General features: G+C 35.9%; 1 protein-coding gene across 4 annotated transcripts in view; it reads right to left on the bottom strand.

Annotated features, from left to right (window-relative positions):
* The window catches only part of LOC306843391 (rap1 GTPase-GDP dissociation stimulator 1-like), a 48,407-nt gene that overhangs the window by 836 nt on the left and 24,905 nt on the right, over nucleotides 1-22,666 (bottom strand). The window contains exons 5-15 of one of the 4 annotated variants that reach the window (XM_079374864.1): nucleotides 22,488-22,634; nucleotides 15,753-15,881; nucleotides 15,505-15,630; nucleotides 9,934-10,077; nucleotides 8,351-8,482; nucleotides 6,591-6,725; nucleotides 6,376-6,501; nucleotides 4,034-4,173; nucleotides 3,127-3,253; nucleotides 2,269-2,397; nucleotides 1-1,863 (exon numbers count right to left, since the gene is read on the bottom strand). The exon at nucleotides 1-1,863 is cut by the window's left edge and continues 830 nt beyond it. In XM_079374864.1, coding sequence (XP_079230990.1) covers nucleotides 1,736-1,863; nucleotides 2,269-2,397; nucleotides 3,127-3,253; nucleotides 4,034-4,173; nucleotides 6,376-6,501; nucleotides 6,591-6,725; nucleotides 8,351-8,482; nucleotides 9,934-10,077; nucleotides 15,505-15,630; nucleotides 15,753-15,881; nucleotides 22,488-22,634 — 1,463 coding nt within the window. In that variant the 3' untranslated portion in view covers nucleotides 1-1,735. Of the gene's footprint in view, nucleotides 1,864-2,259; nucleotides 2,398-3,126; nucleotides 3,254-4,033; nucleotides 4,174-6,375; nucleotides 6,502-6,590; nucleotides 6,726-8,350; nucleotides 8,483-9,933; nucleotides 10,078-15,504; nucleotides 15,631-15,752; nucleotides 15,882-22,487; nucleotides 22,635-22,666 lie in introns of all 4 variants that reach the window. The other 3 variants (XM_079374863.1, XM_079374866.1, XM_079374865.1) reach the window with 3 other exon arrangements.

The raw sequence follows: 22,666 nt of genomic DNA, 5'->3' as shown, positions 1-22,666 counted from the left end.
TATTTTCAAGAATGTTGGTATCCAAACCATTTCAGTCCCACTGAGTTCCATAGTATAGACAAAAATACAATGGAAGTCATTGGGACACAAACTGTTTGGTTACCAACATTCTTGAAAATATCTTCTACAGAATGTTGGCATGTTTTTGTTCGCTTCTTGGGTCTTTGCATTTCTTTCTTTGGCTCTAGGTCCGTTTAACTTTCATAGCACGGATAAAAAGTACCATGAAAGTCAATGGAACCCAAAAATGTCTGGTTACCCACATTCTTCAAAATATGTTCTATAGAATGTAGGCATTTCTTTCGTTTGTGGAACAAATAAGAAGATTTTTTGAAGAATTTGGTTACCAAATACTTTCAGGTTTCACTGACTTCCAAAGCAAAAAATACCATAGAAGTCAATGGGCCCCAAAATGCTGGTTACCAACATTCGTTACCAAAACTCAAGTATCTTTCCAGTACAGTATGTATCTTAAATGTATCTATACAATGTTGGAATGCCTTTCTTCTGTGGAACACAAAATATATTTAGCAGAATTTGGTAACCGAATAGTTTCATTCTTCAAAAAAGATTATTTTGAAGAATTTTGGTAACCAAACCTCCACAGTATAGACAAAAATACCATGGAAGTCAATGGGACCTGAAACAATTTGGATACTAAAATTCTTCCAAGATATCTTCTACAGAACGTTGCTATTTCTTTCTTCTCAGAAACACAAAAGAAGATTTTTTAAAGAATGTTGGTAACTAAATGGTTCCAAGTGCCATTGACTTCCACAGTATGGACAAAAATACTACGGAAGTCAACAAGACCCAAAACTGTTTGGCTACCAACATTCTTCAAAATATCTTCTTTTGTGTTCTTACAAAAGAAAGAAAGCCATAGAGTTTTGGAACGACATGAAGGTGAATAAATGATGACAGAATTTTTTTTTTTTTGGTGAACTATCCTTTTTAAGTTATTGATACTACACTATAATGACGTCACTTCTTTTGATGAGGTCCTGAAATGATAAAAATCGTGTTTCAAAGAGCATCACATACAACGACTGTAGTCCTCGGTATCAAGATATATTACTTCTTCACACATCCATATGACAATAATCATCGATTTTTGTAAATGCAACAGACTAATGATATGGAATTAGCTCTTTCCAGTAGATATGGATCATGGGCGGCACAAGGACCAGGAGGCAAAATATGAAAAGGTCCATGCTGGTCCAGAGGTGCCCTATACAGTACAAACACATTTAATCTCTACTCTTCTATGTAAATTAGTAAGCAGAAGGAGAGGGGGCGGGGCATATCATATGGGCGTGGCTTGAATAGCTGAACACAGATACATCAACAAACCGGACAATTTAAAAAAAACATGCACAAGTTGGTTGTATGTGTGATTTTACATGTCATGAAAGCACAATTGCGCTATTTCCACGGCCAACATTCATGTTCTATTTTTATCTCAACTTTTATAGGTGAATTTCATGTTTGTTTGTTTTAATCACAGCTATGGTCTTTTAAAAATATTTTGCTGTTCGGGTATGGATCTATTGCAGAAGGCTGTCTACAAAGTATGGCCGCCTTTGGGTAACACGTCTCTGCATGCGCGGAGCAAACAGAGGGCTTTGAGAGTCTGTAGAAGGGAATAGGGAGGGGACAACAGCTTGGCACATGACAACGAGAGATATGTGTGTGAGGGGAAGCAGGCAGGGAGGAGATGCTGTGGAAGAGTCCTTTAGCTCTGTGCCGTTAACCTTTGCTCTGTGAGAGAGGCCTGGTGCGCCACCGTCTTGTTCTCATGTGAGCGCAGCCTGGAAACCACGTCGATGAAGGCCAAGCTCTGCACTTCTTTATGCAGTGGCTCTGAGGTGAGAGGAGAAAATGCACAAAACACTCATTCAAATAGAAGAAAGGGTTTCACGAGCGTGTAGTTTGGCACATCAAACAGCATTCACAACTCATTTTACTTTAAAGAAAATTGGAATATGGTTAGGCTATTACAGTATTTATTAATATTTTGAGTTAACTTTTATTTTTTAGTTATTCAGTTTTTTTTGACAGTTATTAATTTCAGTTTTCATTTTAATTCTAGTTTAAGTTTTTGTCACTTTGATGAGCTGTATTTGTCATTTTTTATTAGTTTTTGGTTTTAAATATTTGATTTCAGCTAAAACAATTTCAATTTTTATTTAATATTTATATTTTATTTTAGCTATATTTTTTTGTTTAGAAAGTAAAGTTGTTCAATAGTTCCCACACCTGACTCACCTGATCCCATGATGGAGCAGATGAGAATCATGGAGTTGTATTTGATCTCCGGTGCACTGTGTTCATCTGTCAGGAGTTTGTGTAGAACCTGCACCAGATTAGCACCGACAAAGTCCTCCTCTGCGCAATCTGAAATCAAAACCATGAAGTGACTCTAATAATAACTTAAACAAATGCACTTACACACAAAAAAACCTATTTGTTCTTCTGCATTTCTCCTCTTCTCTAACTTGTTTCCTAATCTAGTTGTTTAAAAGCCTGGCATTGTATATTATGAATATTGTTGAACTGGTTTTGTTTCTCTTTTGCAAGATGCTTTGGAAAAAACGTCTGCTAAATGCATAAATGTATTATTCAAATCAATTTTGTAAGACAAATACAAATTGTGCATATATATAATATCTTTACAAAACTACAAATTGTGTTAATATGTAAGTTTAGCTATTTCAGTATTTCAATTAGGCTATCAACTTGCACTTAAATTGCAACTCAATCTGTTCAAATAAGGTGAATTTAGGTAAATTAGGACTATTTTTGCCATTCATCACAGAGACAAAAGTGAACCAGTTTACCAGGGTTGTTACTGTTAACTAGAACCATTAAAACTTTTAATAATTCATTTTCAGTAATTGAAATAAAGCTAAAATAATATGCATATAAGTGTAAAGTATACAAGTAATACTAAAATAACACTGAAATCAGCCTACTAAAGACTTTCAGGTCCGTCAGCATCTCATTAAAAATATATGTAGGGTTAATTCAGGATAATTGGGGCATTTTTCCCAGTCATTTCACTGGCAAAAAGTGCCAGATTTTACCTGAATTCACCCTAACATACAGTAGTCTTTGATTTTTTACCCAGGTCTAGTGCTGCTATGAGACCCAAGGCCACCAGCGCTTCGTTCTGCATGATCATGTGTTCACTCGTCGCCATGGTTACCAAGTGCTTAACACCTCCACCTTGTATAACTGTTCGGACCACGTTCTATTCAGAAAGAAAACAGCAGTCAGAAGCTTCCAGAGGATGTGCATCTGCCGCGGAAAAATCAGCTGCAGTAAGAGAAATCATCCACAGCATGAAACGACAAAATCAGAACATGCATTCAAGATGAAATAAAACAAAGATTACGTACGTTTTACAAGAAAATACTATTTCAGTCTTTATACCTTAAAACTTCACGTTTAATTCAACAAAAGAGTAACATGGTACGAATGGGATTTTCACTTGCACAGTCACTAAAGCATCACTGAAATGAGTAAGACCCTATCAAATCTGTTTTATTGTTTAACCAAATTCAGTTTTATTTTTTGTGCATTTGTGAATAATTATTTAAAAATAAATGCATTTTAAATAAAATGTTAGTAATCAAAAAGCATGTTTAATTAATTATTTATTTATTTACTTACAATTATAGGGCTCTATGATTTTTTTTTTTTTAGAAACTCATAAAATGTTAATTTATCTTTTAAACTAAAATTAAGCAAACCATTTTTTGTCAAAGTGCTGCACAACAGTTTTACTGTTAAAATTAAAGCATGCTACAGCTAAAGGTGTTTGATGTTGTATTTTCCTATATAGTACCTATTTTTGTGTCTGTGTGTGTTGTTTCAAGAAAATTTAAATAAAGAGATAAAAAAAAAATTAAAACATGGATACAAAACTTGTGTGGTTATTCCTTAAATTATTATTATTATCATCATCATCATTATTATTATTATTAGAACTCATAGAGCCCTAAATGAGAGAAGTGCTAGAGTGCGAGACCTTTGACTTGCTGTGTCGGATGAGAGCAGACAGCAGGCGGTTGGACTCTCCCATCACTCCGGCATGGTCTTTCGCTTCACACCACTCCACCAAACGCTCCACCAGCTTTGTTTTTGTCCCCAGCTGCTCTGCTGCGTCAGCTGCGACACACACACAGCGATAAACATAACCTACTGAACACAAACCACCGTAGAGCACATGCTACAACACAATGATGACCAACAACATTTTTCAGCAAAAACATAGATGTCACCAGTTAACACTCAAAAATCACACATCTTAGGATAGGACAGCTTCAAGTAATCAGAAAAAAATGAGGCTCAGTTTGATTATCAAATCATAAAGTCTGAGATTGAATTAAATGCACAACATGTTTCAGACCAAAGCATGGCACTGTGTTTATTAACACACAAACTCACAAACCGATGTTTTCAGTGTCTCAAAATAATCTCTTCTTAATCTGGAATTCTTTTCCTGTTAATCTCCCCAAATCTGGAATGAAAAGCATTTATAAACTGGCTGTTGTCAACAAAAGAAAAGCTTTAAGGTCTCCCTGTGGTTTTCTACAAAAAAATTAAAACTTGTAGGTTTAGGTTTATATAAATATCAGTAACTGTGCTGTAAAATAAATCGATTATATTATTTTTCTAGTTTTAAATATACTTGAATGTTACAGCAGTTATAATATTTTTGTTTAATATTATTAAACAACAATAAAATAGTTTCATATTTTTACTTAATAAACAAAATTCACAATTTTTAAGCAGAAAAATCGCAATTAGATTCCGACTGTAAAAAAAAAACTGTGCACTACCAGTCAAAATGTTGGGGTCGGTAAGATTTTTAAATGATTTTAAGTCTCTTATGCTCACCAGGGCTGGCCAGAAATACTGTAAAAACAATAATATTGTGAAATACATTTTAAAATGTAATTTATTCCTGTGATGCAAAGATGAATTTTCACATGATCCTTCAGAAATCATTTTAATATGCTGATTGAATAGTTATGCTGATTGATTTAATATGACTTTCTAAACACTGTAAAAGATGCAAATTTCAGGGGTTTTTTCTCTGAGATGGGTTGAAATGATTTTCTGTGGTAATTGACAGCCTGTCACAGATGCTGTCGATACAGCTTAAGTTGTATTTACCCTGGAATATTCGTTTTAAACCCAAGCTGTCACTGAAAGCTAACACGGCTGGGCCGTTGCCAATGAAAGACAATGCAAATTCGTCTGTGGCAGAGCCCTTGTCTGCAGATCCATAGTTGCTAAATGACAGAGTGCCATCGATCCTCCGCTCACTTAATATCAGAGACTGACTGCTGTGTGGCAGCAGCTGGGACAGGCCTAAATCTGAGCTTTGAGCTTTGACTGAGCTAAACAGCTGTAACACATACAGGGACTTAAGCTTATCAACTTCAATTAAAAATCCATGCAATCAAGAACTGTGTTTTGTGGTTTTTAGCTCATTTTTGTCTGTGGTAATCGACATACAGACGTACACATAATAAGTCCCACTCGTGATTATGAGCTCAACAAACTGAAGCGATCGACTCACATTGCTTTCATATGCAACTTTTAACTACCACATTCCTATTCACGATCATTCATGAAGACAGCACCACTGGAAACAGACAGAGACAATGGTAGCTTTAGCATCATAAGCCTTACAGAGTGCCAAGAAGCTCTTTCAGAAGGGCAATTTGGAAAACAATCGCATGAAACGTACTTTGACTAGAGCTGACGTTGGTATTGATCCCTACACGTTTTGGAGACTTTACCGATTTTTTTCCGGGACATTTCATTAGACAATGAAACTTAACCACAGTGTCCTCAGCGGCTCAGATGGAGGGAGTCTATGGCGACTGCTATGTTCGTTAGTGCATCCCAAAACACAACACTTGAAAAGCGTCTTTGGTGCTGACAGTGTATATCTCCAGCAGTAATCAGCAACGTTAATGGCGGAGGCGGACCGCAGCTTCTCTCTCAGGGCTGTGTCTATAGGACAGCGTCACAAATGGGGGACTTTTTCCCCTCTGTGAGGTGAACAGAGGGAGAATCTGAAACAGCTCATTCTGAGAGATTGTTTATGATTTTTTTAGATTATAATAAAATGAGTTGGTGGATTTTTACACATTATAAAAGTGATTTTTGCATAATAGGTCCCCTTTAATTGATATATATATATATAGTTCAAATTATAGGTAAGTGTATCATTTTAACATCAAATTTAGTTTGAGCATCACAACCAGTCAGCACTGCAACACCAGCTCAACCAATGGCATGATTCTAGGGCAGAACTATCTGTAGATAATCGGTTTGTATTCAGTTAATTAATACCCTGTGTGTCGATGAGCATCCGTAATGTTCCCAGAAGCTTGAACTGTACTGGAGGCATCTCAGATTTGAGGAACTTCAACACTACATCCGACACACCAGCCAAGAGCATCTTAGATTTGTTGGCCACTGGAGAACAGAGAAGATCATGGAGCAGATTTAGTTTTAAGACACAGGTGAGTGAATTATTCAATGATTGAGTGAACTTTCAGGCTGACCTGGGATGGCGAGGTTCCTCAGAGCGCTGAGGGCAGCGTGCTGCACCGTCACATTCCCCTCTTCAACATGTCTGTCTAACAGCTCGAGAAGCTTCTGTACGATACCAGTGTCTACCATGTGGATGCAGTTCCCATCTGTACACAAAAAAACCAACACTTATTTACACTCTCATCACAGCCATCGTCATGTTGCTGGACTGTAAACGAATTACAAGTAATTTGAGTTATGTAATCAGATTACATTTTTTCAAGTAACTAGTAAAGTAACATTCCTTTTTAATTTACAAGAAAATATCCAAATTACTTTTCACCAGTTAAGTAACACCAGTTACTTTGTTTTCTCAATTATAGATGGACAGCTCTCCTGTCCCCATGTTGAGAGAAATCAAGTGCGCTGTGTAAACACGATGCTTACTGTAACTCAATGTGAACGTGCATTAACTAATCTCACTTGGAGAAAAACAGATTCAGTATTCCTCAAAATGAATAAAAAGAGTCAAATGCAAACTCAGAATATGACGCATACCCGCAATAATTAAATATGTTAAAAAGCACAAATATCCTTTATGCATTTTATCCCATTTTATTAACCAATGTCTTTGCAGCTGACCTTTAATGAGCCGATTTAACCATACGAATAAGCAAAAATGATTTTAGATAAACATACAGTTGTGCTCATAAGTTTACATACCCCTTGCAGAATGTGCAAAATTTTGATAATTGAAACAAAATAAGAGGGATCATGAAAATTGCATGTCATTTTTTATTTAGTACTGTCCTTAATAAGCTATTTGACATAACAGATGTTTACATATACTCCACAAGACAAAACAATAACTGAATTTATAAAAATGACCCCATTCAAAAGTTTACATACCCTTGAATCTTAATACTATGTGTCGTTCCTGTGTGATCCACGACTGTTTTTACACCCCCCTGTCTCTTAATGCATTGTGTGGCCTTCTTGAGCATCAGTACATGTTTTCACCTTTTATAATAGTTATGCATGAGTCCGTCAATTGTCCTCAGTGTTAAAAGATGGATTTCAAAATCATACAGTCATTGTTGGAAAGGGTTCAAATATGCAGAAGAACAGCAGGCAGTACAAACTATCACACAATATAAAAACAGTCGTGGATCATCCAGGAAACGACACAAAGTATTAAGATTCAAGGGTATGTAAACTTTTGAATGGGGTCATTTTTATAAATTCAGTTATTATTTTGTCTTGTGGAGTATATGTAAACATCTGTGACGTGAAATAGCTTACTCATAAAAAAACAACATACAATTTTCATGATCCCTCTTATTTTGTTTCAATTATTAACATTTTGCACATTCTGCAAGGAGTACGTAAACTTATGAACACAACCGTAACATTTGTGTTTCATTTTTTTTTATTGCTGAAGAGTGTTGTTTGTTCTTCTCCTGCGTCCTATTCTTCATGCAATCCAGTATGGCAGCAAATCTGTAAGGTTTGTTTGAGCTGTGCCTTTAATGTACAGATGTGAATTTACATTTTATTCAGCCTGAGGCTTATTCATTTCAAGTTTGGTGTGATATTTGCCACCAAATATAAAATATAACTTTTTTATATTAAAAACAAACAAGCAAGATCAGCCCAGATGAGAAAAAGTAACACAAAAGCAACTTAATGCAATATTTTAAGTATTATAAGTAATGCAATTAGTTACTTTTTAGGCAGTAATGTAATGCATTACTTTTAAAAGTAACCTTCCCTAACACTGCTGAAGTCTCACCGTTGCGGGCAAAGTTAGCGATGGCGAGCGCTCCTGCTAGCTGGAGCTGGTGGTTGTTGGAGGGCACCCAAGAAAGGACCCGCTGAAACACGCTGCCTTTACCCCCCTCAAACAGCTTCTGCATCGACTCATCTACAGGAAAACATAACACATGAGCGAAAACGCAAATACATTACTATGAAAGAATGATGCAAATTACAAAGCCTTTAAGGCTGTTCACACTACGAACGATAACTATTAGCATCCAAATCAACAGATGATAACGTTCTGTTTATTATAAGCACATGCTGCAGTTTTGTCGTCTACCGCTTTAAATGCTTGAGCTCTTGGAAGTGGCTGTTAATGATTTTATCATTCACCATGATATCAATGAACCAGCAAGGCAGGTTTTGGCTGTTTTATTCAGCAGAAAGTGCAGTGAACTTATGCCACACAAAAAAAAAAGACAAAACGCATTAACTACACAATTTGTCCATTTTTAAGTGAAATCGGGTTTCTGAGAGTATGATCTGCCTAAATCAGATCAACTGTTCAACTGTGCTCAGATTCCGATTTCTTCAATTCAGTTGCCTTTTCAGAGCATTATTACTAATAAATGTGATATTGAATGGGGATACAGAACGCACCCTGACTTCTTTTAAAAGAAGAGCTGAAAGAAATGTAAACTACAAACTAGACGATTATCAAGTTTTTAATGAAGGAACATAAACCACTGTTCAAAAGTTTGAGGTCAGAAAGATAAAAAAAAAAAATTAAATTAATATTTTTATTCAGCAAAGATGCATTAAATTGATTAAAAGCAACAGTAAATACATTTATAATGTTGCAAAAGATTTCCATTTCAAATAAATGCTGTTGTACTTTCTATTCATCAGAGAATCCTTAAATGAAATATCATGGTTTCCACAAAAATATTATGCTGCATAACTGATTTTAACATTGATAATATTCAGAAATGTTTCTTAAGCGTCAAATCATCATAGAATGGAGTAATGATGCTGAAAATTCAGCTTTGATCACAGAAATAAATGACAATTTAAAATATATTCCTATAAAAAAAGACTTTGTTTAAATTGTTATAATATTTCACTACTTTACTGTATTTTTGATCAAATAAGTGCAGCCTTGGTGAGAATTCTTTTTTAAAAAATCTTACCGAACACAAACTTTTGAACTGAAGTGTAGGTTGGAGGAATTTTCCAACCTCCAGTATTCAGTAGATTCAGTTAAAGTCATTTTAATGCCCCACAATTCTTTCAGCTAGTGTTTAATATTGATGAAGTGAATTACACATCAGCCAGAAAAGCCCCACTTCAGCCTTTTCCTCTCCAGGTCCCTATTTAGCCGGTAATAAGTTTATATAACTGAACATTGATGATGAACATTCACAGGAATAGCACATTTCATTAATTAAACACACTGTATGAGGCCATAGCTTGACACTATGTCAACTATGTTTTATAAGGCTCTGTTTGCTTTGAGGAAATGACATGTAACGTGCATTATTGTATGCACCTATGTTTGTTCTTTCAAAGCATTTAATTAAGGGTAATCTGAGTTCTGTCAGAGATTTGGTCCTGTACCTCCCAACAGCAGAAGGACCATGAGGTCTGAGGCCGTCTTGAGCTGAGCCACGTCCTCCTCCCTGTCGCTGTCCACCGTCTGAGCCACGACCTCCAGCAGACACTCCACCAGACCAGCATCCACCAGCTGAAGCTTGATCACATCTGAGAGAGACAAGACAGATCTTATTATATCTGAAGCTTCACAGCACACCTTCAAGTCTAACAAGGATTTCACAACCTTAGTGCTGCACATCAGAGTTACAGTTGAGAGCAGACACAAGCTACCTATTTTTATGAGCATTTTGGAATATCGCATAAAAAAAAGAAAAAAATCTGGTAAGAAAAAATGTGCATAAACTACGATGGAAATGCATTTACTAGAAAAATTCCACCATGCGCATCAAAAAAAGTCATGTGACTTTGCACGATGGGACGGGATAACTTGACCAACCAGCGGACCGATCTCATTGCACAGCATCTGAAATGTTGTTTTGGTCCTTCTGAAATGCCTGAGCAAAGTGTCGTCAAAGTAGACTTTTTCTGAATAATTGTCCTGTTCCCAAACAGCAGGCATCCTCCTCCGAAAGCAATGACTGCATGTATTATGTTTTGCCTGCTCTGAGGCACAAGTGATTTATTATATATGAAAATTATTATATTCAGTGGCTTCTTAGAGATATTTAGTGCCAGTTTATCAGGAAGTGACGATTTTGCTCTCTTTGACTCGTTGGATGGAAACGGTGCTATTCGCAAATGTTTTATGCGATTTTCCAGTTTAATAAAGTTAAATTAAATTTGCATCTTTGGATGGAAACATAGCTACAGACTAATATCAGACAGCCAAACAAAACTCAACTCAGACCCAGGCTAAACTGAACCACAGAAACTAAACCAAAACCTGCCGGTCCAAAACCGTAGCGAAATGTTGAATTTATTGCAGGATTTATTTCAGTTCGTTCATTTGTGTGTCTGCTCAATGATTGGTCAATTTGAGCTTATCGGCATTTGCAAACGGTTTCTTGTATCAATTTCAAAGTCTAAAAACGGCCTTGTATAAGTATAATCTTTTCAGTTTTTATAAATTGAAATAAAACTAAATATTTTGTTTAAAATTGTGAATACATCTGATCTTATTTACCATCATTCAATTATATTATTTATATATCAACATTTATAATGCCAGCCTTGTATAAGGATCTTTTTCAGTATTCAGTTTTTAAAAAAAATTAAATATAATAAAATTTTGTTTGATTTTAGCCATTTTTGTGTACATCTGATCTTATTGCTCTTATTAAATGATATTATTTATATATCAGCATTACAATAGTCTATAGAACATTTTTTACTGTTTTCAATGTTTTTGTAAAATAAAACGAAAATAAAATATTTGTTTTCTTAAATGTTTTCTATGCGTTTTATAAAATTAAAACTACATTTTTGCAGTTTTGTGTACATCTAAACTTACTTGCTATCATTGAATTATATTGTTTATATATATATATCAGCATTGCATTAGTCTGATGCATAATCTACGGATAATCTTTTTGAATTTTTTATGAATAAAATAAGATAAAAGGTTGTTTGATTTTAGCAATCATTAATTTGCATTATTTAGCCTTCAGACCACCATTTTTGCTAGAAATTGGCATCAGCCACTAAAAAACCCCACAAAACATCAGTTGACAAATATGTCAGACCAGAAATCTGGTGCTTTTTAATGCACGTTTTCCTCTTCAAATGCATAACAGATAATTCTCTGACCCAAAAAGACTAAACCAGACAAGTGATGCAACAAACCTTACACCATGACACAATTTCTAAGATATAAACAAATGCAATTCGTATGATTCCAAAAAATGCCGGATAACAATCCAACTGACCAAATATTGATGATTCATACAGTGTCAGCGAATGAAACAACAACCCAGGGGAAAATCCTGCACGGATGGATGTCTGAGGTCAGACTGTTGCAGACATATGGCCGTCTCACTACGCATTTGGCTGGTTATGAAACGCCTGCAGTGTTCAGGTACAGCACAGCTCACCCTTTCCCCCTCTATATCACTCACACACACACATAACTGCTCTTCCTGCGGCCCACGTGACTCGCAGAGCTTCGCCTGTAGTGCTGTAGTGGCTCTAAGTAGGCCGTTGTCTTGGAGACTGGCAGTATGGGAAACGGGCGCTGCGCGCTGAATGCTAACCACCAAAGCGGCGCTTTCACACATGCTCTCGATGCTGTCGGCTTTCCATCTCCCACGTCTGCTCTCGCTCTCCCGCTGCTTTTATCAAAACATACAGGAATTCTTACAGTTCAACTTTTTATATGACTTTTCACTCATACAGTACACTGCAAAAAGAGCTGTTAAAAAGATCTGATGTGAGCATAAGTATTGGAACAGTTCCCTCACAGGTCTTTCTAAGTGATCAGCTGTGTCCTGTTGCATTAATTCTTCAGATATTAAAAGCAGGGAATGTGTCGTATCAGTTATATCCATTACTTCTGTATTCTGAATCTTGCATTTGATGATGACACACACAAACCAGGATGAAGGCGAGGGAGCTGACTTTGAGAGAAAAGCAAGTGACTTGGATGCTAAAAGAAAATAGGAAGTCAGTTAGAGCTCCAGCAAAAACAAAGGGCATGGAGAAAACAAGAGTTTGGAAACCACCAGCAACCAACAGCTACCTGATCGGCTGAGAAAACAACAGTAGTTGATGACAGACAAATCATAAAAGCTGTGAAAATGAATCCTAAAAGACATGTCTGTAAAATCACCAACAACTTCCAGAAAGCTGGGGTGATGCTCTGACAATCTACTGTCCTCAGGAGACTTTGACACAGAATTACAGATGCTACACAGCAAGATGCAAACCTCTGACCAGCACCAAAAATAGAAAGACAAGATTAGAGTTTGCAAAAAAGCACAAAGGTGAGCCAGAAGAGTTTTGGAACTGTGTTTATGGGCCGATCAGTTTATGGACCACAAGATCCCAAGCATACAGCCTCATCGGTCCACAACTTGCCAAATCAATGAGTGGGATGAACTCTAAAAGTGCTGTTCTTTTTATTTGGTAAAACATCTATGTGTTGAAACGGCTAATAATAAAATATGACATTCTGTAGTTTTGTCTCATATTCATCTTTTAATCATATTTGCTAATGTCTTGACTCCACAGCCAACAGAGCAATTTTATCTTTACTGTTCCAATACTTTTGGAGGGCACTAGATAGGTATCTATCTATCTATCTATCTATCTATCTATCTATCTATCTATCTATCTATCTATCTAAGAGGATAGACGGTAAGGATGTTTTGTTGGCAAAAGAAGAAGAAGCCGAGAAATCGTAAAAATTATAGCTTTCTCTCCCACGACTCAACCGCAGGCAATAGCCAGCGTCTTGGAAAATTCATTTTGAGATATTTTCACCATCAAATAAGCCAAGCTTTGCATTGTGAGAGATGTCGCTCTCTATAGCTTGGCCGGTTTTGATGTTCCAGCTTACATAAAAACTGGAAAATTTATGATTTTTAAGCATAATATTTGCGCGTAAAATCTTGTTGGCTCATGCTCAAGCTTTCTGGGCCAAAACAAAGCTGCAAACGCATGCATTCACTTCATAAAGTGTCTTGTTTCTAACCACAACAGGTGGCGGAGTTTGACTTTCTGCATAAGTAACACAACACGCTCACAGCTGGGAGGAAAAGCCTTTGAGCTGCTGAATGCTGCCGCCCAAGTCACTCAGTCAGTGGGTCTCCACCAGCCATAATATTCAAGCCTGATCAACAGCTGCAGACCCTCAACTCATGCTGAAAGCAAAAGAAGCATGACTAACTGAAAGCTTAACCTGCGCTGTTTCAATGCATTATGGAAAATAACGGAACAGAAAAACATCAACTGTGAATTAACAAAATTCTTGTGGTAATTTAAAATGCAAAAATAAAAAAACTCCTTACAAACATGTACCAAGATACAGTGATACAGTTACTGCTGGTACTATATGTATACCATATTCATATACAGTATCTTTCCAATAATAAGTTTCTCCACAATATTTACAGGTTCAGTTTTTGGTCATTTTGAGCTTATCAGCACCATTTGTCAATGGTGTGAGAACAATAATGCTTTGATTTTGTACACATAAACTAAACAGACACTCATTAGAAAGGTTTATTGATTGATTGATTGATTGACTGATTGATTGGAGCGCTCCAGATTGATTGATTGATTGACTGATTGATTGGAGTGCTCCAGATTGATTGATTGATTGATTGACTGATTGATTGGAGCGCTCCAGATTGATTGATTGATTGACTGATTGATTGGAGTGCTCCAGATTGATTGATTGATTGATTGATTGACTGATTGGAGCGCTCCAGATTGATTGATTGATTGATTGACTGATTGATTGGAGCGCTCCAGATTGATTGATTGATTGACTGATTGATTGGAGTGCTCCAGATTGATTGATTGATTGATTGACTGATTGGAGCGCTCCAGATTGATTGATTGATTGACTGATTGATTGGAGTGCTCCAGATTGATTGATTGATTGATTGACTGATTGGAGCGCTCCAGATTGATTGATTGATTGATTGACTGATTGGAGCGCTCCAGATTGATTGATTGATTGATTGACTGATTGGAGCGCTCCAGATTGATTGATTGATTGATTGATTGACTGATTGATTGATTGATTGATTGATTGATTGCAATGCATTTAAGTAAAATTAAAACAAAATAATAAGACATGTTTTAGGTGAATCAGGCGTATTATAGTTATATTTATTATATTTTTGTACTTAAAATAAAATATGAAAAAATTGGCCTATTTGAGCTAGTTGCCAAAGCAACATTTCTCATTAGTTTAGTTTTCTTTGGTTTAACTTTCTGTAATAAAATTGAAATGTAAGCATATATATGTGACCCTGGACCACAAAACCAGTCATAAGTGTCAATTTTTTGAAACTGAGAATTATACATCATCTGAAGGCTAAATAAATAAGCTTTCCATTGATGTATGGTTTGTTAGGATCGGACAATATTTGGCTGAGATACAACTATTTGAAAATCTCAAATCTGAGGGTGCAAAAAAATCGAAATATTGAGAAAATCTCCTTTAAAGTTGTTCAAATTAAGTTCTTAGCAATGCATATTACTAGTCAAAAATTAAGTTTTGATATATTTACAGTAGGAAATTTACAAAATATCTTCATGGAACATGATCTTTAATTAATATCCTAATGATTTTTGGCATAAAAGAAAAATAGATAATTTTGACCCATACAATGTATTTTTGGCTATTGCTACAAATATACCCCAGCGACTTAAGACTGGTTTTGTGGTCCAGGGTCACATATATATATTTATATGTTTTTTCAATGTATCAAAAAAATACGCAGACAGAAACACTTTCTTTCATAGAACAAATAACATTATTGACACAACAAAAAACATGGCATTAACCTGGTACCATGCTCAAACAAGAAGCAATGTACTTTTTGTAAGTGTTTTCCCAAAAGATACTATACTGACTGGTTCATGTGAGTTCAATCATTATTTAATGTTGATCACTGCGACTCTCACCGTTCTCAGCGAGTGGTGCCAACACCTCGAAGATCATCTCCTTCTTCTCATGCTCCACCTGCTTACTGAAGAGTCGAACCAGCTCCTCTGCAATATTCGTAGAGGCGAACTGCTCCTTGCTGGACTCTGTTTGAGGAGTTTCAGGCAAAGAGACGTGCAAGCATTATCCAACATGTTATGATGTATTTTAATATATGAAAATCTGGATATGTAGTAGGCATTGTGACTGAATCGAATCGGTAACTCACCAAGCTCTGCCAGGTTGCCAAAGGCAATGAGGCACATCTCGGTGAGCGCAGTGTTTTGAGAATGAACTCCCAGCAGTCTGACCAGTGTCGGGATCACACCCATGCTGATCAGCTGAGCCTGCAACGAGTCTAGAGAGGACAGACAAAACAGGAGATTCTCTTTATTCTGGTTCAGGCAGATCTTTTCTGACAACATAGATAATATATTAGTCATTTACATTAATGGATAAGTATTATGCATTCATCATTCTTCTGGCAATTACATTGCAATAAATTGAGTTTATCAAAACGCAATTTTTATTTTAATTAAAAATATTTATATCAAATGCAACACACAATAATATGATCTTCACAATGAATAAAAATGTGGTAACTTTCTATCTGCCACCAGTCACCTAAAATAAGTTTGTATCAGTGTTGTTATCGATAACTACAAGTGAAACAAACTAATTTTTGTAACTGAAATAAAGCTTAAATAAAATATTAAGAAATGCAAATATTGAAAAAAACAACAACAAAACGAAAACACGAACAAAAATGAGAAATTAACAGAAATTAGGAATTAATAGAAATAAATTAATAGAAATTAAATCAAATATTTTTAAGAATTATAATTACTAAAACTAAAATGAGTTAAAGCTATATATAGAAAAAATAAACTAATAAAAACGACAAAAGCACAAAATTAAAAAAAGATAATTAAAATATAAAAAATAAAAGAATTAAAAATATGTAATGAACTAAAAGTGTAATTGTAAAATGCAAAAATTTAATTTTGGTGTAATTCACTGATATCCATGTATACATTTATGTTTTCCAAAATATATTACTTTTATTTTTAATCGTGACTCAAAGTTTCTTTTTTTATGTACATGATTCATTTCTTCAGCAAATCTTCAAAAACTGAATTATGTTAAAAGAAATCAAAAAATTAATCACTTGTTATGAGTGATTTCAACATGGTTTATATCCTGCAATGTTTGAAAACAGGCCAGAGGCTGAAAGAACTAATAAAGTATTACAGACAGCCACATTATATACTACTCTGAGATTTGCTTTGCTGAGACTAGCACAGAAAATATAATCTTGACCTGAAAATGTGAAAGATAAATCAAGACCACAGTGGAATAAAGGACTGCTTAGCCATCACATTTCATGTACATACACAGGTCCTTCACCACTGAAAATACTTGGTTCAACCAGACTTGTTTTCCTGTAGAAATATCCAAATGTTTTTAGAACAGAAATCTTCCTGAGAATTAAACTTGCATCAAATTTTAATATATTTTATAGAGAATGTTGGTGATTCTGGCAGACATTTTAGTGGTCAACACATACATTACCAGGGCCGATATACCGGCCGATATTTGGCCTTTTTATATGATTAGCATCAGCCTATAAGTTTTTCTGTTTGACTGATATTTTGACTTATTTTTAGTGGTAGACTAATATATTAACGAGACCAATTTATCAATCGATATTTGGCATTTTTAAATTACTGGCATCGGCTTGTTTGGCCAAAAAGTATTAAAAGCAGCTTTTTGACAGCGTTAAAAATGCCAGCGTCTGAGGGCCAGTGTGAGAGTAATCTTCCCATGATTTCAAATGACTGAATGCTGCACTATATAGTTTTCCACTATGGCATGTCACTACGTACTGCATGTAAAATCAGTCTTACCTGGACTTCATTTGAGAAAATATAATTCCCAGTGTGCACAAATTTACCAGATTACTGAGTAAAAAAAAAAAACTATATCAGTTGACAGTTATTTTAACATTGGCTTTATATCGCTCACTTGCCATCCTGCTCTCCAAGATATTGGTATAGGCCAAAGAATTGATCAGTCTATAATTTGGTAGGTTTCTTTGAACAGTGAGAGACAGAATAACAACAAAAAAATCCTGTTTTGTATGCATTTTAATGAGTGAAATAAGTATTTAACCCCTTCGCAAAACATGACTTAGTACTTGGTGGCAAAACCCTTGTTGGCAGTCACAGAGGTCATACGTTTCTTGTAGTTGGCCACCAGGTTTGCACACATCTCAGGAGGGATTTTGTCCCACTCCTCTTTGCAGATCCTCTCCAAGCCATTAAGGATTTGAGGCTGACGTTTGGCAACTCGAACCTTCAGCTCCCTCCACAGATGTTCTATGGAATTAAGATCTGGAGACTGGCTAGGCCACTCCAGGACCTTAATGTGCTTCTTCTTGAGCCACTCCTTTGTTGCCGTGGCCGTGTGTTTTGGGTTATTGTCATGCTGGAATACCCATCCACGACCCATTTTCAATGCCCTGGCGGGCTTCAATGCCCTGGCCCTGTCCCCTTAGCAGAAAAACACCCCCAAAGCATAATGTTTCCACCTCCATGTTTGACCGTGGGGATGGTGTTCTTGGGGTCATAGACAGCATTCCTCCTCCTCCTCCAAACACGGCGAGTTGAGTTGATGCCAAAGAGCTGGATTTTGGTCTCATCTGACCACAACACTTTCACCCAGTTCTCCTCTGAATCATTGGCAAACTTCAGACGGGCCTGTACATGTGCTTTCTTGAGCAGGGGGACCTTGCGGGCGCTGCAGGATTTCAGTCCTTCACAGCATACTGTGTTACCAATTGTTTTTTTGGTGACTATTGTCCCAGCTGCCTTGAGATCATTGACAAGATCCTCCTGTGTAGTTCTGGGCTGATTCCTCACCGTTCTCATGATCATTGAAACTCCACGAGGTGAGATCTTGCATGGAGCCCCAGTCCGAGGGAGATTGACAGTTATTCTGTTTCTTCCATTTGCAAATAATCGCACCAACTGTTGTCACCTTCTCACCAAGCTGCTTGCCGATGGTCTTGTAGCCCATTCCAGCCTTGTGTAGGTCTACAATCTTGTCCCTGACATCCTTGGACAGCTCTTTGGTCTTGGCCATGGTGGAGAGTTTGGTATCTGACTGATTGATCTGTGGACAGGTGTCTTTTATACAGGTAACAAACTGAGATTAGCTTCCTAGCTATCCTAATCTCAGCTCCTTACCTGTATAAAAGACACCTGGGAGCCAAAAATCTTGCTGATTGATCAGGGCTCAAATACTTATTTCACTCATCAAAACGCAAATCAATTTATAACTTTTTTTAAATGCGTTTTTCTGGATTTTTTGTTGTTATTCTGTCTCTCACTGTTCAAATAAACCTACCATTAAAATTATAAACTGATCATTTCTCTGTCAGTGAGCAAACGTACAAAATCAGCAGGGGATCAAATAATTTTTTCTCTCACTGTAACATTGGCTTTTTTTCAGTCATTGGTCAACCTGCTCTCTTAAGATATTGGTATCAGGCATAAAAAAAAACAATATCGGTTGACAACTACTTATTTTAATATCGGCTTTATATCACTCATTGGTCACCCCGCTCTCCAAGATATCAGCTATAAAAAATAAAAAGTAAATACATACTGGTTGACAACTACTTATTTTAATATTGTCTTTATATCGTCCATTGGTCACCCTGCTCTCTAAGATTTCGATATTGGCCATAAAAAAAAATCTATATCGGTTGACAACTACTTATTTTAATATTGTCTTTATATCACCCATTGGCCACCCTGCTCTCTAAGATATCAGCTATAAAAAATAAAAAGTAAATACATACTGGTTGACAACTACTTATTTTAATATTGTCTTTATATCGTCCATTGGTCACCCTGCTCTCTAAGATTTCGATATTGGCCATAAAAAAAAAATCTATATCGGTTGACAACTACTTATTTTAATATTGTCTTTATATCGTCCATTGGTCACCCTGCTCTCTAAGATATCGGTATTGGCCATAAAAAAAATATATATCGGTTGACAACTACTTATTTTAATATTGGCTTTATATCACCCATTGGCCACCCTGCTCTCTAAGATATCGGTATTGGCCATAAATAAAAATAAATACTAGTCAACCACTACTTATTTTAATCTTAAAGCTCACTAAATGTAAAATTTTATGTCTTGTTTATGTTTACTAACAGACATATTTTGCAATGCTGCACAAGTAACCCCTTAAATACCCAGTGAAAAGATGTTTCAGTTTGTCTAAAAATGTTTTGATGAGACACAAAGATGTGGGCGGCACGGCACACATCTGGTGCCATCAATTTGTCAGGAAGCAGATGTTGATCAGTAAATTCAACGAAGCAAAGAGGAGACAGCAGCTGAGACAGCAGAGAGCTGTGTTAAAGACGACGACCCAGGCATAGGAAAACATCCACAGTTAAAAAGGAGAAAATGTTATTGAGTATGATAGGCCATGGAAGCAGAGTTTGGTACAAAGAATTGTAGCACATAACCTTTAAAACATTTATGCAACAGAAGTCCCTTCATCACATTTGATAAACAGTTTACAGTCCAAAATGCTTCTTCCCTACTACATAATTGCTTGTTATTTGCTTTATCGACCACAGAAGCTTTGCTGGTCTGAGCAAGAGGAACATTTGAGCAATAGCTATTGGCTAAATGTATCAAATGAGAAAACACAACATAACAAGCCTTGGCAGAACTAGACATTAGCCAGAAATCATTGAGGAACTCCTGCCAGTAATCGAAGCCTAAATCACGTCAAGGAAATGTCAACCGTGGACCTGCAGATCTCACTGATGGAGAATGAGTCACGTTTCTTAAAAGAACTGCAAAGTATTTGCAACTCATCTAAAGCTCATGTAAGATTTAAATGCTTTAAGTACTTTATTTTTCAGTAGAGCAGAAAGCTATAACACTGACAGTTTACAAAGAGCAAAAATCAGCCATCACAAAATAACTGAATATTACTTTACTTGAATTACTTTACTCTTTACAATATAAATAACACAAACACATGCAATTAAAAGGATAATTCCATCCCTGGATGCTGAGTGGTCAATATAGCCTCTCAGGCAGGCTAAAATAACAGATATGAAGCAAAAAAGTACATAAATATGCCGTGTTCATGAACGTAATATGGCTTTAAGAGGTACTTATGTGGGTTAAAAAAGCACTCTAAAATTCTGCTAATAGCATTTAATATAAATGTAAACAAATTTCATTTTATTGCAATTAGCATTACATTTAGTAATAATTACTATTTTTAAAAATATTATAAAGTGTGCTGCTTCTTCACAAGGGAATGAATCAGCAATGAGAGACATTACGGTTCAGTAAGTATATTCGTTGTCGAGATATATATATATTAAAAAAATGTTCTGGCCAGGCAAGTACAGTGAAAGATGTACATAAAACATCCAAAGTGATAAGCTTATGTGATTAGATGAGTCATTTATCTTGGTGGCTTAGTAAACATGATGACAGGCTCTAGGTTAAAACATACACTTTGCAAGGAAAAGCAATCTGTTACATGACACAACATTTGAGAGAAAGAGAGATGAGGGAAAGAAAAGACTGGTTCAAAACAGCGTGAGGATGATATTCAGCAATAATAAGCAGCCCGCTGGCTGTTCTCTTCCATTAAAATCATATCTCACCATTTATTTTCATCAGGAAACCGAAAACTAAAACGCCTGACCTAAATTTGTTGATTTGCACTAGCCTCTGGAAGCGAGGTGTAATAGATCGAAAAAAGCTATTACCATTTCAAGCCTTGCCGGCAAAGGGAAGCAGGGCTTGGCCTGTCCATCAATTATTCAAGGACATCAAGTCACAAAGATGTAAATACACTGTCTGCATTCCCTTAAATATTAAACAATGCACTGCACTGCTGAATAGCACAAGGCCAGAGCATTATGTAACCTCCTGGGCATGCATGATACAGACACTGAAAACTATAGGATGTGTCCCAAATATGTATACCGGATGAACTATTATTTTAAATGTGAAGAGTGTCATTTCTTAAATGGTAAAATTCTATTTTAATATGAACAGCCAATCAAAACACTGCTCTGTTTGTTTTAGCAGTCCAAACAAGAGATAATTGGTGGAAAGCTATGTGCTTTGATTTCCATTCATCTCAATGGCAGTTGCTCAGCTGGAGCATTCAGCTCTGGAAGTTGTCAACCTGCATGTTGGATTCTTCGATTAAAGGGATTTATTTTTTAAGCCAATCCCCAATAAAATTACATCAAGTCAGTGAATGACTGATCAAAAAAAAAAAAAGTGCACAGTGCCATGTTTTTCTTCATGATTTTGTTTTCTGTTTTTTTAGTCAAATACACAGCTTCTTTTGAAAATAAAATCTAAATATATATTTTAAAAAGGGTTTTAAATTAAAAAACATTTTATTAAATCATTTCAAATAAACAATATAAAAAAATCAGCTTATATAATTAAAAAAAATAATATTTAATTTTTTTTTTTGCTACTGCAAAAGTTTATTATTGATGGTCATAAAAAAAAGCAAGACAGCTGAATTCATAACATTACTAAACATTAACACCACCAGCTGCAAAGGACATGGAAGCTAATCACCACACAAAAGGAGCTTATCATGTCAAATCGGTGAAAGACATTAGATTCAGAATACACAGGAGAAGTTAAACAACACATAGGCTTTCTTAGAGTGGTCCCCTACAGATATTACCGGTAATGTTCAACTGTGAGGAAATACTGTCGTCAGACTCAAATCAAAACACGTCTGTTTTTATAGAGAATGAGATAAAAAGTTGCCTTATCTATGTAGTATTGATTAACACGTGAATAATTTAGAGAACATCTCAGACTATACCAATAAGGGACCATTCAAAAATATCGCCTGGTTTGGGGGATCGGTCATTACCATTATCATTGCTATAGTTCATCAGCATGCCACAAAAGACAGTCAAGAGCTTCCCGGTGGCCGGGTCAGTGCTTTCGGCCAGAGACTTAATGTGCTCGGCAACTATCTGAGCACCGCCCGCTGCGTCAACTGCACTTCTGCCCTCATCTGCAAAACAAAGAGGTCACATAAAAAAAGAA

Source organism: Barbus barbus (genome assembly GCF_936440315.1).
Source record: "Barbus barbus genome assembly, chromosome: 2".
Taxonomy (NCBI): domain Eukaryota; kingdom Metazoa; phylum Chordata; class Actinopteri; order Cypriniformes; family Cyprinidae; genus Barbus; species Barbus barbus.
Note: the sequence above shows the minus strand (reverse complement) of the source record. Positions and strands in the feature narration are given on the sequence as shown.